Source organism: Mobula birostris, chromosome 3 (assembly GCF_030028105.1).
Source record: "Mobula birostris isolate sMobBir1 chromosome 3, sMobBir1.hap1, whole genome shotgun sequence".
NCBI lineage: Eukaryota > Metazoa > Chordata > Chondrichthyes > Myliobatiformes > Myliobatidae > Mobula > Mobula birostris.
In genome coordinates this window covers 148,688,444-148,706,888 of record NC_092372.1, presented here as the reverse complement: position 1 = coordinate 148,706,888, position 18,445 = coordinate 148,688,444, and the positions used below count along the sequence as shown (strand labels likewise).

The window sequence follows — 18,445 nt, the reverse complement described above, 5'->3', positions numbered from 1 at the left end:
AGATATCAATAAATAGAGAGTGAGCACAAAGAAAGATTAGAGAATAAAATGGTATGAATAAGGAATGGAAATATTTAGCTTTAGTTGGAGTTCTGTTTATAAGATGTTTTCATTTGATGAGACTTAATAGCTCCCACAGTGGACTTATTATTGTAATATTATTGTTTTTTATTTTATTATTTCAGGTGCATGTAAAAATTATCTTTTAGGTCAGTGACATGAAATTTACTTCTACGGTCAGTAGCTAAGGTTTATAGAAGAAAACAATCTGTATCAGCAGCAGTGGAGCCATCTATTACTGAACACTAACTTGCCTGGAAGAATCTAATAAACTTTGTGGCATGGATTTCTTTTTCTATGACACTAGATTTGTTGCAACCAGTAGCAATGATGTCGTGAAGCTGGCTGAGCAACTAATCATATTGAGGAATTCTTATAAACTGGATTCTAGGAAGTTGAAATAAATATTTAATTTTATATACTGTACAGTAAGTAAACTGGTCTGTTTATAGTATAAATTTAAATATTACAAACTAAGTAAAAAATTAAATCAGTGAACTATATTGTTGAGGGAATTATATTCAATTTTTAAAAAAGATAGTCTTCAGGACTCAGGATAATAAATTATTTCTTAAGAAATAGGAGCATGAGTAGGCCATCCAACTCATTGATCCTGCTCTGCCGTTCACTGAGATCATGGCTAATCTAGTTGAGGACTCAGCTCCACCTGCCTGCTTTTTCCCTATAGCCCTTATTTCCCTGCTGTGCAAAAATCTGTTTACCTGTGTCTTAAGTATATTTAATAAAGTAACCTCAACTTCTTCCCAAGGTAGATAATTTCACTGAATCACAACTTTATGGGCAAAGCAGTTTATCCTCGTCTCTGTTCTAAATCTATTCCTCCAAATATTGAAGCTATGTCCCCTAATTCTAACAACACACATCAAAGTTGCTGGTGAACGCAGCAGGCCAGGCAGCATCTCTAGGAAGAGGTGCAGTCGACGTTTCAGGCCGAGATCCTTCGTCAGGACCGAAACGTCGACTGCACCTCTTCCTAGAGATGCTGCCTGGCCTGCTGTGTTCACCAGCAACTTTGATGTGTGTTGCTTGAATTTCCAGCATCTGCTGAATTCTTGTTGTCCCCTAGTTCTAATCTCACTTACCAGTGAAAACAACTTTCCTGCCTCTACCTTACCCATTTATTTAATAATTTTATACCTTTCCATAAGGTCACTTCTCATTCTTCTGAAATCCAAGGAGTACAGTCCTAGGTGACTCAATCTCCCCTCGTAGGTTAATCCCTTCATCTCTGGAATCAGCCTCCCAAGCCAGTATGTCTCTCCTTGCCACATGACATGAAAATAAGTATGGTGTATTTAGTACTTCCTAAAGCTTGCATTTGTTTACTGATGTGTTTTGCAAGAGAAGACTATGAGTGGCTGTATGTAAATGATTGCTTTAATCCTGATGAACAGATTTTTTGTAATTTTACTTAGATCAAATAATTGCTTTAACATTTCCTGCAGTGGAGATTTGGATATCACATTAAGAGTATATTTCCTGAGATTTCTGAAAGACATCCATTGAGATCCAGTTGATAATTTTATTGCAACAATTTTGAATTCATGCCAGTTTTGGATTACTATATTTTGTAGATCTTGTCCTATTTTGTTTTATATCTTAAAACTTGTTCATCCTTACAGATATTAGGACAAAAGCTGTTAAGAATGGAGATGACTACATAATAAATGGAGGAAAAATGTGGGTAACTAATGGTTGTCAAGCTGACTGGATGTGTCTTTTAGCAAGCACCAGTGACGGGCCTCTTCACAAAAGCAAGTCTCTTATTTGTCTGCCTTTGAAGTTACCAGGTAAGAATTTGAGTATGAAATACACATAAAATGAAAGGTTTACCAAAGGTTCCACTGTAGTGCTAATACATAATTAGATGTCAGGAATTTTGTGAACCATTTGATTTCTATTCATTAATTGTGAATTTGGTTGTCTCAGTGGTTGTGACCTGACCCAACCCTGCACAATCAGTGATGTTTACTGAAATTCTTATAATAAGTACTTGAAGTAACTTATTTGATAAGGTAGCACTGTAATTGATGTTTAAGTATGCCCAGATTTATACTAAAATTGTCTTGAGAATACTCAGTATGGTCCTAGAGTGTTCAAAATGTCTCCAAAGTTTTTTTTTTGCATGTTATTTTTTTCCTGAGCCGCAGATTATTAACTGTTGAAAGCAATTAGTTCCAATCATTACAACAATGTCTGTAAAGATGTCCACTGGATAGTATTTTATGCCTTCATTAAGGCTTCTACTTACAGAACCCTGGAGATGAATGGTATTTTTGCATGAAACTAAAAGCCTGTAACTTGAATTTGGATTTTTTTTAGGCTCAGCATCAAAATTGTAGCTTATACCCCTGAATTCATTACTGTTAATCACTCAGCTCTACAGATGGAACATTATCTTTGGCTTTTTAATTTTCAGCCTGCATTGCTTTAATATTTTGGGAAGGTAATAGAAAATTCAAAATGGAGGAGGTGAGCGAAAGAGAGAATGGGATCTGAGGGGTATAAAACAAGGGAGGAAGGGAGAGAGTCCAATTATAAAGAGTTGAACTTCAATGCTATTGTTTATTTACCTATGTTTGTTAAGAAATTTAATTATTAATACCTTACAGCAATGTAATGGAACGTATTTAGTTTCTTCTCATTTTTATTTAATTAATGAAAAATCAAATAGATTGCCTCGACAAACAGCTTTGAAGGAATGGATAGAATTGGTAGAAATGAGTGAGGGCGAGATTAAGACCATTTCTACATGGTCATATGTTGAAAGATGAAGGAAATACATAGCCTCATTAATCTAAATGGGTTTAGACAGATAGAGATAAAGGCTGAAGTAAGAAAGGCAGAAAATATATGAAAGGTAAAAGAGAGAGATGAAGGTGGGAGGAACTTTGAGGACAGGGAGAGCAGAAGCAACACCTACAGAGATCTATTTTTTCTCCATAGTCTATCCTAAATGTAGTTTGAAGCTGCTGGTGGCTTTTTCCTTGCACTATGCATCATTCAATGATCTGATAGCGCATTGAACAGTGTATGTCCACAAAGGTGGTTTTGGGAGCCTGGTATCAGAATGCATGTCTGGGTTATGACCTTAAATTTGTAGAAGGACCTATAACTTAAAATATAGTTCATTGGTTGATTTAATAACCAGTACTTATTCTTAATAAGTATTTCTTCAATATAGGAAATGCAGTTCAAAGTGCTGTGTAATTTAATTACCTCATCATAATTTTAATATTTTCCAGGAGTTAATGTGGCTAGGAAGATTGATAAGTTAGGCATGAGATCATCTGATACAGCAGAGATCTTTTTTGAAGATGTCAGGGTTCCAAGAAAATATCTTATTGGTGATGAAGGAATGGGCTTCTCCTATCAGATGTTACAATTCCAAGAAGAACGTTTGTGGTGTGTTGCATCAGGTAAGTAATTTCTGCTGTTCACATGCAAATTCTCTCTCTCTTCATGTGCCTTGCGCATTGCACACTTGGGCGATCATGGCTCTCCACATCTTCTAGGGCTTGTATCATTTCCACTGAAATTCCATCAGGTCCAGTGGCTTTCTCCTTTGCCTCCCTCTACCATGTTTCCCAGGCATACAGCAAGATTGACCAGATGTAATATTTTAGTAGCCTAAGCCTTGTTGTCATAGAAATGTGTCTGTTGGTAAAAATAGGTTTCATTTATTGGAAGTTGGTTTCGGCAATGGCAATTCTTCTTTTTATTTCTACTTTACTTCTGGCATCTTGTGATATAAAGCTACCAAGGTAATTAAAACTGCTCTGATGGGGCTCATTTGCTCGATATTATCATTTGAGCTAATTGATAGATTTTTTCCACTATCTAGTTGTAAATGTTTTAGTATCTTTTCTTGCTGGCGGTTTGATGTTTATTTTTAGAAGCTTTTTGTATGACACATGACTCCGGGGTTGTACACCTAATGGGTTTTTTGTTCTCACTTTTTCTGCTTAGTAGGCTTTTTTTGGTTATCACAAAAGTTTTTTTCAATCTTTAAGGTATTGTCTTTTTTGAGACATTATAAGTTGTTATTTCAATGTACTCATGTTATTTCTTTTGTATAATATAACAATAAAAAGATTTGAAAAGAAAGAAAACTGGTCTTTTGTTCAATCTCTTGGTTACCGATGTACAATTGGCAGTTGGGAGTATCCTACTGTTTTGATATTACCATACATTTTGTTTTTTTTTTACAGTTAATGATTAGACCAAAATCTGCACTTGTTTGTACCACTTTGTCTAGGAGGATTTGTAGGTCTTCTGTAGCACTTGCTATTAGGGTGGTATTGTCTGCATATCATATATTCTTGATATTAACACCTCCAATTTTTATCCCATCTAGGTCTTCTATTTCTCTGAGAATCAGTTCACTATAGATATTGAATAATTCCATTGAGGCAACGCATCCCTGTCTAACTCCTCTTTGAATTTTAGTCCAATTGCTTATATTATCATCAATTTTTACCGCTGCTGTTTGATTCCAATATAAATTTTGAAGCAATTGTTGGTCCCTTCCGTCAATGTTTAGTTTAGCGAGAATTTGAAATAATTTTTCATGTTGCACTTTGTCGAATGCTTTAGTGAAATCAGTTAAACATAAAAAAAGGCATCATTTTGATATTCAATTGCCCTTTCTGAAAGCATTCATAGTATGAAAATTGCATTCCTAGTTCCTCTATCCTCAATAAACCCATATTGCAGTTTAGAAGTTTCTGGTCTTAACTTGCTTTTAGTTCGACTCAGAACAACTCTCAACAAAATCTTTATTATGTGATTCATAAGACTGATTGTCCTATAATTTTCGCAGTCAATAGTTCCAGGAATTTTTGGCAGAGTTATAAATACTGATTTCAAGAGATCGTCAGGCAATACACCAGACTCATATATGCTACTAAACAGTTCAGAAAGAATATCTATGCCCAGATCTTCTAGGGCTTGTATCATTTCCACTGAAATTTCATCAGGTCCAGCGGCTTTACCATGTTTCATGCTTTTCATTGTTTTAGTTATTTCTTCTCTGGTAATAGGTGGGCCAGAATTAGTGTGTTTAATATCTGGGGGTTCCCCTCTATTATCTTCAAAAAGCTACCCTATATACTGAATCCACCTCTCACATACTTTATCTGGATCTGTTAGTATGGATCCATCTGCTGATCTTATGCATCCTGTAGAGGAGGTTTTCTTAATTCCAGTAATTTCCTTAATTTTCTTGTGCATTTCTTTGCTGTTGTTAATATGGTCTTCTACTTCATTGTGTTTTTGATTTAACCATTCTTCCTTTGCAATATTGCACAACTGTCTGGTCTGTCTGTCCAGCTCTCTGTATTGCACTTCATTATTCTTCACTAACCTTCTTTGTTCCATCAGATCTAGAATTTCCTGGGTTATGCACCCCTTGTTGGTGTGTTGGATTTCTTGTACTGGGATTATCTCCTCTGCTGATTGCAGTATAGCATATTTAAATCTGTCCCAAATAGGTGTTGTTTTGTTTTCATTGAGGTGTTCTTCTACAGCTGTTTTGAATTGTTGCTTAAGTATGCTATAATTTTAAGTTCTCCCAACATATACTTCCTTCTCTTTTTTTCCACATTTCAGTTTCTTTAATTTTGTTTTGATGGTAGCTATTACTGGATGGTGATCTGAACCACAGTCTGCTCCTGGGTAGGCTTTAGAATTTGTGATATTATTTCTAAAGCGTTCATTGATGGTAATGAAATTTATTTGATTCCTTGTTCTATCTCCAGAACTAATCCAAGTACACAATCTACGTGGATGGTTTTTATACCAAGTATTGGTGATCACTTGGTTGTTCCTGACACACCAATCAGTAAACTTTTCTCCATTTTCATTTTTCTCCCCGAATCCAAAAGGTCCTATGATGTTATCGACCCTTTCCTGTCCAACTTTGGAGTTAATATCTCCCATGACTAGTTTTATATCCTGAGATTTACGTTGCTCATAAGCACTGTCGAGATCTTCATAAAACTTGTTGATATCTTCTTCATCCGCATCATTTGTTGGTGCTCAGGCTTGGATTATGCTAATGTTAAAGGGTTACCCCTTAATTTAACTAAAAGCAGCTGGTTGGATATCGTCCGATATCCCATAAGACATTTTGATACTTGTTTGTTTAAAATAATTCCAACTCCATACATATGCTGTTGACCTCCAGAATATATTATCAGAGAACTATTCTTAGTGAATTTGCCACTGTCGGTCCATCTAATTTCTGACAGACCTAAGATATCCACTTCCAACCTTTTCATTTCATTTAATGTGTTGTCCAGCTTTCCTTTCTGGTAAAGTGTATGGATGTCCCATGTTTCTATTCTTAGCCTTTCCCTATTGCTTACAGTCTCTGGATGACGGACTGGTGTCACCTGTAGCACATGACTATCCCTACCAAGCGAGGTGTTGTTCTGTTGATTAGAATCAACCCCATTCACGCTGTTGTCTGGTTTCCTTCTTTTGTTCCTTTCCATGATTGACTAGACAGAAATTTCAACAGTGGTTTGCTGTTGCCTTCTGTTGCTGCAGTGCTCATCTAACTAGAGCATTTGACCTCTACTGGTGTTCCCGATTGGGAATCATACACTAGACGTCGTCCAACCTTTGCTGTTGTTGTACAAAGACAATCTTCCATCAAAGCTTGGAATCCATCTCCCTGCTGCCGGAGACTTAAGTGATTTTGGGTGACACCACCACCATTGGTCTGGGTATTTTTCTGGTGCCAAACACTCACCATAGACAGAGATCCTTCAGTGAGACAGGGTGCACGTGTAATCCCTACGTGAAGGCGGAGTTGTCTTGGGTGGTAGAAACTACATAATCGCTATTGGCATTTCTTGATATTTAGTCAGGACCCAACTGCCCCATACAGCCCACATGCAAATTAGATATTTTTAACTGGACTTGTGGAGCGAAAGTTGGAGAATAAAAATTGAGGACTTAGATTATAACTTTAATCAATGAAAGAATAACCGTAGCAAACTGAAAGAGCTTTAAAAAACATGTAAAATACTCCAGATTATGTTAAAAAATGTGTATTTACAACTCTATTTAGTTAACAAGAAAGTCAAAGACAAAATTTATTCTCAGACTTCAAAGGGGAAAAGCAAAGTTATATTTGTATATTGTTTTTCAGGTTATTTTAAATATTTACTGTATTACACAGATTGAATTATGTACAGTAGTCATTTGATAAAGACCTTATAATTTTGGAACGTCACTTGGTCTTCCCATATAAACAGAAGGCTTTGCTGACAAATGCTGCAGGTAGCAGGAATCCAACCTATGTCGATCTGCTTGTTTAATGTACTGCTTCCGGAAATTAGAGGATGATCTTCTAAATTGCAGTAAGTCTTTGGTAAACAAGCTGCCTGAGATTTAAGTGTCAGATGCATTTTTAATTGGGTCACCAGCTAGAACTGGATTCCTGGTAATTAACCCCTACTATTCATTTTAGAATTTTTGCTAATACATGTAGTGCAAAATCCAGTTTTATTGTGTACTGTTTCTACTGATGAAATTAAGATTTTCAAGAAGGTGGTCCCGGAATCATTTGGTTTCTGACAAATTCAGCACACTTGTGAATCTCTGCTTTACCTGGAAAGACTGCCAGGGTGTTTTTTTCATGGAAGGGGTAATGTGAAATATTAGGTATTTCATCTCCTGTGGTTGCATGGGAGAGGATGTGGTTGGTAGAGATAAAAGACTAGTGTTGGGAATTGCAAAAGGAACAGTCTCTTTGGAATGCTGAAAGGGGAGGGAATGGGAAAATGAGCTGTGGTGGAATCTCATTGAAGATGGCATAAATTTTAAAGGATTATATATAGAATGTGGAGGTTGGTGGGTTGGAAAATGAGCAGGAGAATATACTTCCTATGGCTGGTGAAAACGAGTGAGAGAAGAGGAAATATGAAACATATTTGAGGACTCAAGTGACTGCAACAGAGCTGAAGTCAGGATTAATCAAAAAGCAAGACATCTCGGGCATTGACCCAGCACTGATTCCTGTGATAAGTCACTGTCTACTGTTGTGATTTTGCAAAAATGATCCTTGACCACCACCCTCTATTTCCTACCTCCATCCAATTTCTAATTTATTTTGTCAGATTAGCCTGGATGCCTTGGGCACTGGCTTTTTTGCTTCAGTTTCCCCAGAGGGACTTTGTCAAAGTTCATGCTGGAATCCATGTATACCATATTAACTGACTCATCATCTTCCGTCACCACTTCGGAAGATTGGAAGATTCTATTAAATTGGTGAGACAGTACCCCCTCTTACATAGCTATATTGATTAATTTTTTTGATTAAAGCTTAGCTTTCCAAGCGTAGACTAATCCTGTCCATCGTATTTCCTCCCCCACCCCCCGTAACTTCCTTACCGCTGAAGTACTTGGACACATGTAATTACTTGGCTTATTCCTGCAGCCCTTCTGGAATAAAATACCACATTACTTTTCCATAGGTAAAGAAGATTTAAAAATACCTGTTTTTTTTTTTGTATCATTTATGATATTACCTGGAACCATTTTAGTGAAACATTGAATGCAGAAATGCACAGAAACAGTTGCAGAAGAGACAAATGTGACAAGTCCTTGACATGCTCAGGGATAATGGAAAGGAGAGGACCTGGGCGTTAGAATTCCAGGAAGAGGACAAACTTGACAAAGCTCACAAATAACCATTAAAGATCCTCTTAATTACTCAACAGATATACTAATAATGTTCAAAACTTAAGGTACCTGGAGTATATTGTTGGGCTATTTTCTATATATACTCAAGATGGCTTCATACATTAATTTGCTGTGTGGGTGTTTGAATGTGAAATATCATTGCTGTAAAATCACACCTTTTTTTCCTTTTCTCTTTCAGCATTGTTGCCGATACAAAACATCATACAAGAGACAATTGAATATACACGACATCGTAAAATTTTTGACCGGCCAGTGCTGCATAACCAGTCTGTGCACTTTCGCCTTGCTGAACTTGAGACTGAAATTGAACTTCTTCGTTCTCTTCTTTATCGTTGCGTTGGTATGAAGCTTTAGTAACTCGATTGCTTCTGAATTCAAATAGTGTTAATTTGTTGAAGTAGATTTCAGTTACTCTGGTGCTAATCCTAAGAGTTGCGTGGATGTCTAGGGCAGAAATGGCCTGTCCTGAAGTTGTATCGGGAAATCCAAGGAAATGAAGGGTGATCTTATTCAATGGTGCTCGTAATTTTTATTGCACTGGTGTCCAGAAAGTGAACTGCAAAAGCAAATCTTTATGGGAAAGAGGTTAAAGCTTGGACTGTACAATTGGCTTTGGGTAGAGAGATGAATAGTTGGAAATTTATTGGAGTCAGGGGTTCAGGAGAAATTGTTCAGGGAAATGGAGACAAGATCTGGATCACCCAATCTACACAGTTTGAAGAAGACTCTGCTAGCTTTGGTCTTGGCCTGTTAACTGGTTGGTAGTGGAACTTGGGAGAAGGCAGTAGGGTGAGGGTAAATTGGTCCTGATTTATCTGTACCAGCCTGAAATTACCTTCAATTTTTGTTTCATGATCAGCAAACCGCTGAGATGAGTATGTTCACTCTGATACTGACAAATCCACTCTCTCAATACACAATGGAGATCTTCATTTTTCATTTTATGCAGCGTTTTTCTATTTTCATTAACTTCTGTTCACTACATATGAGGTCACTTTTCAGAACTGTCTGTGGTGTGCAGAGATATGTGCATCGTCTAGGAATCTTCACAGTGCCTTGCGGAATTTTCCACTTTGGCATCATGTCAGTGCTCAAAAGAATTTTGGATTTTGGAGGTTTTCAGATTTTTGATTTTTCAGATAAACCTTTATTGGAAATGTTGTTAAGTTAGTTAGTTTATTTATTTAGTGTGACACAGCACAGAATAGACTCTTCCAGCCCTTCGAGCTGTGTTGCCCAGCAACCCCTGATTTAACCCTGGCCTAATCACGAGACAATTGACAATGACCAGTTAATCTACTGGTACACCTTTGAAAAGTGGGAGGAAACTGGAGTACCTGGAGATAACCCACGCATTCTGTGGGGAAGACATACCAGATTCTTTGCAGATGATGTTGGAATTGAACTCCAAACCCCGAGCTTTAATAGTGTTGTGCTAAATCCTCTGCTTCCATGGCACTCTAAATGCATCACAAGCTAAATTCTCCCTATAGCTTGAGTGATATTATGAGTATGGCAAGTTTTTATGAGAAAGTATAAAGATATTTCTGAACCATATAACATAACTGGATAAACGTAACATTTCAGTACTCTGAGGCGGGTTGTCATGCCTAGTTTAGTATTGGTCAGTATACTCTTCATTCTCGTAACGGTGTCTTTTGCCATCCCTATTCTTCCTTTGATGTCCAATTCGCACCTGCCATCTGATGTCACCCAGCTTCCTAAGTATCAAAAGTTCTTTACTTGTTTTATGTCTTCCCCATTTATTCTCACCGATATCTAGTAACATGAGGAAACAAATTGAAGCAGCAGAGATGTGTTTTTTGAGGAGGATGCAAAGAATATCATGGACGAAACAAATATCTAACGAGGATGTCATGAACAGAGCCAACACAAAAAGAGAAATAATGTATGAGATCTAGAAAAGGCAACGTAACTTCATTGGACATGTGATTAGGAAAGAGGAGTTAGAATGCACGATAATTATGGGGAAGATTGAAGGGAAGAAAGCAAAAGGAAGACAAAGACAAATGATGATGGAGACAGCAGCCAGAGAATTGGAAATGAATACCAATGAATTGATCCATTTGACCCGAAACAGGAGTGTGTGGGCCATGGCAGTCAAAGCTCAAACTGGGCATGGCACCTGATGATGATAAAGATATTTGAATTATTCAGAATGAACATACTTGATTCATACTAATGTGCATCTAAATAATTAACAGTTTTCTAAATAGATTTATAGGGTGTATCATTTAATTTAAATACGTGATTTTTTTCTTATTTTCAACTGCATTTAAAAGGGAATAAATTTCTTGCTACATTGTTCAGGTAAGATCTCTGAACATATTTTAATACCTATTGTAGCATGAGACTTAGCTTAAATAATTTATTAAAACACATCGCAACATTAACTTGCTGAATTTATCAGGGGAATGTGTATAACTGTCAGCAGTGGTATTCTGCTGCCAAAAAATGTAATGTCACAATATTCAAAATTTGTAAATGTCACAAAGAAGAACACAACTCCAGGACCTTTTAGAAAGGTCATCGGCCATATATGCTGACTGCTTCTCCTTAAAGTGATGCTGAGAGTATGCCCACGGCAGAAAATGTTTGAGACTGAGGTGACATTTCACTTAAAATTACCTTGTGGTTATAATATCATCTCAAAGCTGGTCTCCTTGTCCGTATCCATCAGCAATTATGAGACTTTTTATAGCAGTAGGCTTTGTAATGTTTCCATCATATAAAAGTTGAGTTGTGTTTTTTTTTCTTAATTCAGCTCGATATATTCAAGGAGAAGATGTGACCAAATTAGTCTCAATGGCAAAGCTGAAGGCAGGCCGCTTGACTCGTGAGGTTACTGATAGCTGTCTCCAATTTTGGGGAGGCATGGGTTTTTCCAATGAATTGTTGATCAGCAGAATGTATAGGTAAGCAATATTTTTAAGAAATTGCAGGAATGAAAAATGGAGCAATGATTTATTTAACTTTATAGAGAGCCTCCACTGAAAATGCTGTCTACTTGTTTTTTTAATATTCAGATTTTATCACAAATGATAACCATAAAAGTGTATATACAACTAAGACAACAAAGATAACTAAAGATGCACAATAGAAAGTGATCAGATATTGCTAACAAACTCCAGGGTCCAACAAAGGACCAAGCCCTTAATGAAATAGCATATTTTCATAGTTGTATTGAAACTTCAAGCTACTTCTTGAATGATGTCTGCAGTCCTTTGTCTGGATATTATTTTCTTTATTGCCTTTGCACCTTCATCAATTTCTAATTTAAAGTTTTAAGGAAAATTATTTATTAAAATCTGTCTTTGTATTTCGACATACCAGGCAAATTCCATTATAAGTGTGAAGTTTACTCCATTTCCCTGTAAATATACCATTACTCCAATTATATTCTCCTTCATATGACAATTGTGTATTTGTAGCAAAACTATTTTTTATTCATTTTTAAAAATCTAGTAAATAAAGGTTTTGCCATGTTATTGCTCTTTTTTTCCTTTCATTATTTTCTTTTCAAAGAGCTGGATCAAATTTAGGTTCATAGGTGCAGAAACAGCATCTTTGGTCGACTATCACCCTGACAACCATCAAGCAGCCATTTATATTAATTACATTTTATTCTCTTCAAATTCCCATCAGCATTCCCTACATTCTACCATTGCATTTACCTATGACTCTGGGGTGGGAAGGGACTAAGAGCATGCAAAAGAAATCCGCGTGGTTAAAGAGAGAATGTGCACATTCCACACAGCATGTAAGGCCAGAATTAAACCAAGACCATTGGAGATGTGATGCAGCACCCCTACCAGCTACATTATAGTGTAAAATATACCGTTACCTAATTACCAGTTTCCTTTGGCTTACCCTAATTTTAATGTCCTAAATTTTATTACTTTACAAAGATCTTGAAAGTCTTGAAGGCATTAAGTAATCTGATATCCAAACAACCACTTTATTTCAATAAATCATTGTAGTGCACGATACTCGTTGGTTTTTACTGCTTGTCACAGCAATAAATGTTGGAAATTAGAGTATTAAAAGATGATGCTTGAATCATTAGTTTGGATTTATTTGGAAAATTCTGCCATTTCTGCTTGGAACTGCCAAGACTTCCATTCTTATCCATTGGAATTCTTGGGCTAGGGATACAAATTTTCATGAACACCTGTTTTCAGGTTTTCTTTCCAATTACACACTGATGCTGGATCAAGTGTTGAAGCATCAATCTCCTGTACCCCACAATTATTCTAGAAAATCTGCCTGATGAATCCATGCCCAGTCTAACTTTGTGCAGGTTCAATGACACCTTTCATTTCAATAGAGAAGACGAAGGAGAAGGAGTTAGATTCAGCTCTGTTTTTAATTAATTGAGTATCTTTTTTCTCTAGCATTCTGTTCGTTTTGAAAATGTTACAAAATGAATTGTGTGATTTATTCTTGAGTGGGAAACATAGCAAGTTGTTTGGTAGCTTTGAACATGAGCCCGAGGGAATGCTTTGGCTAGCTGTCAAAGCACTCCTGTGAGTGGTGCCCATACATTATGTTATGGCCCTTGGGTAATATCCTAAGTGACATTTCATCCATTTTCTTTCAAAAATTGGCACCAAAAGACCTTCAACAAGCAATAATTGGATAGAGTGAGAGCAGGATATTCTGGGTCATTGATTTGCTCAGCTAGATTTCAGCATATTTTGTATGCACTCAATGAATGATTGTTTTCTTATTTTTCCTTGAGGGATTTGAGACTTCTGTCAATTGGAGGTGGTGCAGATGAAGTCATGTTGTCCATCATATGCAAGTACACGGGAACTTTACCTGGAAGGACATGATTGATTAAAACAATAGCTAAATCAATCAAAGGACAATAATAAAATCACAATGTGTTTGCCTTAATTTTTCGTGTTTTCCATGTGTCATTTTATGATTTTCATGAAAGATTTAGAAATGGTTAACGTGAAGGAGTGTAGGTAAATTCTATACTGTGTGATGTATCGCCTTTTCTAGAATGATTATGCTTTGGACATGAAAGATCATTTTCACTTGTACTAATGGTATCTTTCAACTCAAATAATGAAAAATTATATTTTATGCAGTTTAATCCATGAAAGAAACATAGAAACATAGAAAATAGGTGCAGGAGTAGGCCATTCGGCCCTTCGAGCCTGCACTGCCATTTATTATGATCATGGCTGAGCATCCAACTCAGAACCCCGCCCCAGCCTTCCCTCCATACCCCCTGACCCCCGTAGCCACAAGGGCCATATCTAACTCCCTCTTAAATATAGCCAATGAACTGGCCTCAACTGTTTCCTGTGGCAGAGAATTCCACAGATGCACCACTCTCTGTGTGAAGAAGTTTTTCCTAATCTCGGTCCTAAAAGGCTTCCCCTCTATCCTCAAACTGTGGCCCCTCGTTCTGGACTTCCCCAACATCGGGAACAATCTTCCTGCATCTAGCCTGTCCAATGCCTTTAGGATCTTATACGTTTCAATCAGATCCCCCCTCAATCTTCTAAATTCCAACGAGTACAAGCCCAGTTCATCCAGTCTTTCTTCATATGAAAGTCCTACCATCCCAGGAATCAATCTGGTGAACCTTCTTTGTACTCCCTCTATGGCAAGGATGTCTTTCCTCAGATTAGGGGACCAAAACTGCACACAATACTCCAGGTGTGGTCTCACCAAGGCCTTGTACAACTGCAGTAGTACCTCCCTGCTCCTGTACTCGAATCCTCTCGCTATAAATGCCAGCATACCATTCGCCTTTTTCACTGCCTGCTGTACCTGCATGCCCACTTTCAATGACTGGTGTATAATGACACCCAGGTCTCGTTGCACCTCCCCTTTTCCTAATCGGCCACCATTCAGATAATAATCTGTTTTCCTATTTTTGCCACCAAAGTGGATAACTTCACATTTATCCACATTAAATTGCATCTGCCATGAATTTGCTCACACACCCAACCTATCCAAGTCACCCTGCATCCTCTTAGCATCTTCCTGACAGCTAACACTGCCACCCAGCTTCGTGTCATCTGCAAACTTGGAGATGCTGCATTTAATTCCCTCATCCAAGTCATTAATATATATTGTAAACAACTGGGGTCCCAGCACTGAGCCTTGCGGTACCCCACTAGTCACCGCCTGCCATTCTGAAAATTATCTAACATCATACTTGGGAAGAAGCACTATTTCCTTTTTTAAAGTAATTATACCTGGCTGTGTTAGTACTTAATGGTATTCGATACCAAAGATGTGAAATTGTTCTGAACTATGAATTATTGGGGCTTTTCCAGCTGGAATATTTGTCTATATAGAGTTTTGATAGAATTAAAGAAAGAGATTTATAGTGTCATGAGTTTAAAATTCTGGATGGTTATGTTGAGGGAAAAGCAATTATACAGTACAAATAACTATTTGAATTGGAACAAACTATTGTTCAGTGGAAAGAAAGGATGTTTGTTTTTTTCTCTTTAAATTCTTCCAGCTAAGACCTATAAACCTCTTGTATTATTTTACCTTTTTATGACAAAAGGTTTTGTAGTTCCACTGGCTTGCTACCGTTTAGGGTCACAATCTTCTTAAACTCAGTGGTGTTTAGTAAAAGAGGTTTTGGAATGTTGGGGAGTGACTCCATTCAGTTTGTGTAAGTTAGCACTCAAAATAGCTGGTGTCCAATCTTATACTGTGGGAAAGGAGGACAGATCAAGCAATTCCAAGGCCAGAACAAATTTCTAATAATATGTTAAATGAACCTTAATTAATGCTAAGTCTCTAGTGGTAATGGCAATTTGGGATAGTAGAGCTCAGTGAAATTAGAAAATAATTCATAGAGTATATACTTATATTAAAGTAATTATATAGGTAAAATTTTGTGAAAACATTTAACACAAAATACTCGCGATTGATTGTTTTTTAAAACAGTATGAGCACTGGATGGTAGTGTTGAAATCCACTATTCTGATGTAAAAATCCTGAATCTATCAATCACATTTTGGGAAATTAATGAAAATGTTCCAGATTGGAATTCTAATAGTTTGGCAAAATATTGGCCAAGATGAATATGACCAAATATAAACCATGGGTAAGAGAGATTTTCGTTGGGAAGCTCTGGAGAAAAAAAATTGTAATTTCTCTCCTATGTAGCACTTTAGACTAAAGTTGAATGTTTTCTATTCATTATCATGTTGATACCTTAAAACAGGGTGACATAGTTGGTTCTATATTATATTTTAGTACAGTATTAAACCTTATAATTTTATAATACTGGTTTATCATTTGTGTTACAAATAAGATGTTCTACTTGAGAACCTTTGATTTGTAACCAAAATTGTGAAAATGAAGTAACAATAATAGAATCTCCAAAATGATATGGAAAAATGAAAAATGTACAGTCATATTTCTCTGAACTTGCTCTTCCTCAGTTAACATAAAAAGAAACATGTTTTTGTTACTATCTCAGCAATGTATTTTACATTAATTTTATGCAACAATTAAAAAGGAAAATAAGGATGTGTGGGATTAGTATTTTGAAATTCATATGGACTATGATTTTTGGTATTAAACTGAATAGTTACTTAAAATGTATTATTTAAATGAAATAATAAAGAACCTTTCATGCAATTTAAAGGTTGTATTAACAAAAACTGTATTTTAAGGACATAATGTATAGGTTAAACTGTCAAGCAAACAACCTCACACATATTGAAAACTAATTTTTAATAAAGAATAGTCCAATTCTTTATATCTTGCCTTGACTTTTAATTCATCCTCTCTTTCAATCTAATTTTTCTTTAGGCATCATTTCACTGCAGTTCCTAATTTTTATATTGAATTAATTATTTTAGCATTCATTTCCCATTTGTCCTGTTCATCAAAGATCTTGAATGTCATTGGTTAGCGTCATCAAATTTGCTTGTCCTGTTCCAGGGGTGAAGTATTTGTGCTGCATTATCTGGATCTGTAACATACAGCTATTATTATTAAAAATGTTCATTGGAGATGTAAGCAAGTCTAAAATTTCTCAGCTGATAATAAATTCCATTCATTTGATAAAACTTGACAAATTTAGCGTAGGTTAATAGGTTAATTGGCCACTGATTTGTCAAATGTGGGGGAAGCTGAAGAGAGAATATGTAGGGAGAATAAAAATAGGATTAAGGTAAATAAGTCGTTGATGGTTAACACCGATTTGTTGGGCTAAATGGCTTGTTTCCTTGTTCTATCATTACATAATGCACAGACATTGAACTACAGAGAAGATAGCAAGGTAGTTGATGAAAAGTTTAGCCGATGAGTTTAATGGAACACTTTGAAGAAGGAAAGAGATACAGTACTGGAGAATTCTCCAAAATAAACATTTATAATACAGAGCCTGTGTGTTCATCTAATACAAACACAATTCTGCTTCTGATTCTTTTGGAATTTCCAAATGGCTAACTAAAAGCAAAAAGGGGAAAAAGTAAAATCACTTTCAGCAAAGGTGTATAGGATTGAAAACAAGCAAGGACTGAGAAGTATATGCTGCATTTGGAAAGCAAAGCCAGCTGGATCTGTCAAATAAAATTTAAACATGACATCAGCTGAAAGACTATATTCTCTAACCATTTAATATTTTATATTTAGAAATGTATCTCTTGTACTCATCCAGGACTGATAATAACTCAATGTTAGAAAGAAACGGGTTACTGAAGAGATATAAAAATTAGAATTGGAAATTTGAAATTGAAGTGCTGCAAGTTGAGAAGCAGTTACTCACCCTATTATGCAAATATAAATTTGAGTATCAGGAACAGGTGCAAATTAAACTATGGCCATAATGACTATTGGTAAAGAATGCAATTTGGACAACAGAATTTTAGATGAACCAAAGATAAAGAACAGAAGAAGGAAGCTTATTAGAACATTTGGTACTGGCATAAACTAGGCATGGATGAAGCCTTAACACGAGGAAATCTGCAGTTGTTGGAATTTGAAGCAACACACATCAAAGTTACTGGTGAACGCAGCAGGCCAGGCAGCATCTCTAGGAAGAGGTACAGTCGACGTTTTGGGCCAAGACCCTTCGTCAGGACTAACTGAGAGAAGAGCTAGTAAGAGATTTGAGAAGGGAGGGGGAAATCCGAAATGATAGCAGAAGACAGGAGGGGGAGGGATGGAGCTAAGAGCTGGACAATTGATTGGCAAAAGGGGTATGAGAGGATCATGGGACAGGAGGCCTAGGGAGAAAGAAAAGGGGGAGGGGCAGCTCAGAGGATATAGTGAGAGAGACAGAGGGAGAAAAAGGAGTGAGAGAAAAAGAATGTGTGTATATAAATAAATAATGGATTGGGTACGAGGGAGAGGTGTGGCATTAGCAGAAGTTCGAGGAGTCAATGTTCATGCCATCAGGTTGGAGGCTACCTTATATTCCGTCTGGGTAGCCTCCAACCTGATAGCATGAACACTGACTTCTCAAACTTCCGCTAATGCCCCACCTCCCCCTCGTACCCCATCCATTATTTATATACACATTCTTTTTCTCTCTCTTTCCTTTTTCTCCCTCTGTCCCTCTCACTATACCCCTTGCCCATCCTCTGGGCTCCCCCCCCCTTTCTTTCTCCCTAGGCCTCCTGTCCCATGA

General features: G+C 36.7%; 1 protein-coding gene across 1 annotated transcript in view; it reads left to right on the top strand.

Moving 5' to 3' along the window:
• LOC140195317 (probable acyl-CoA dehydrogenase 6) overlaps positions 1-16,554 on the top strand; it is a 46,506-nt gene extending 29,952 nt beyond the window's left edge. Inside the window, exons 5-9 of the mRNA XM_072253431.1 lie at positions 1,704-1,871; positions 3,327-3,500; positions 8,975-9,136; positions 11,582-11,732; positions 13,559-16,554. Of these exons, the coding sequence (XP_072109532.1) occupies positions 1,704-1,871; positions 3,327-3,500; positions 8,975-9,136; positions 11,582-11,732; positions 13,559-13,652 (749 nt within the window). The 3' untranslated portion in view covers positions 13,653-16,554. The remainder of the gene's footprint in view (positions 1-1,703; positions 1,872-3,326; positions 3,501-8,974; positions 9,137-11,581; positions 11,733-13,558) is intronic.
• Positions 16,555-18,445: the final 1,891 nt, after the last annotated feature.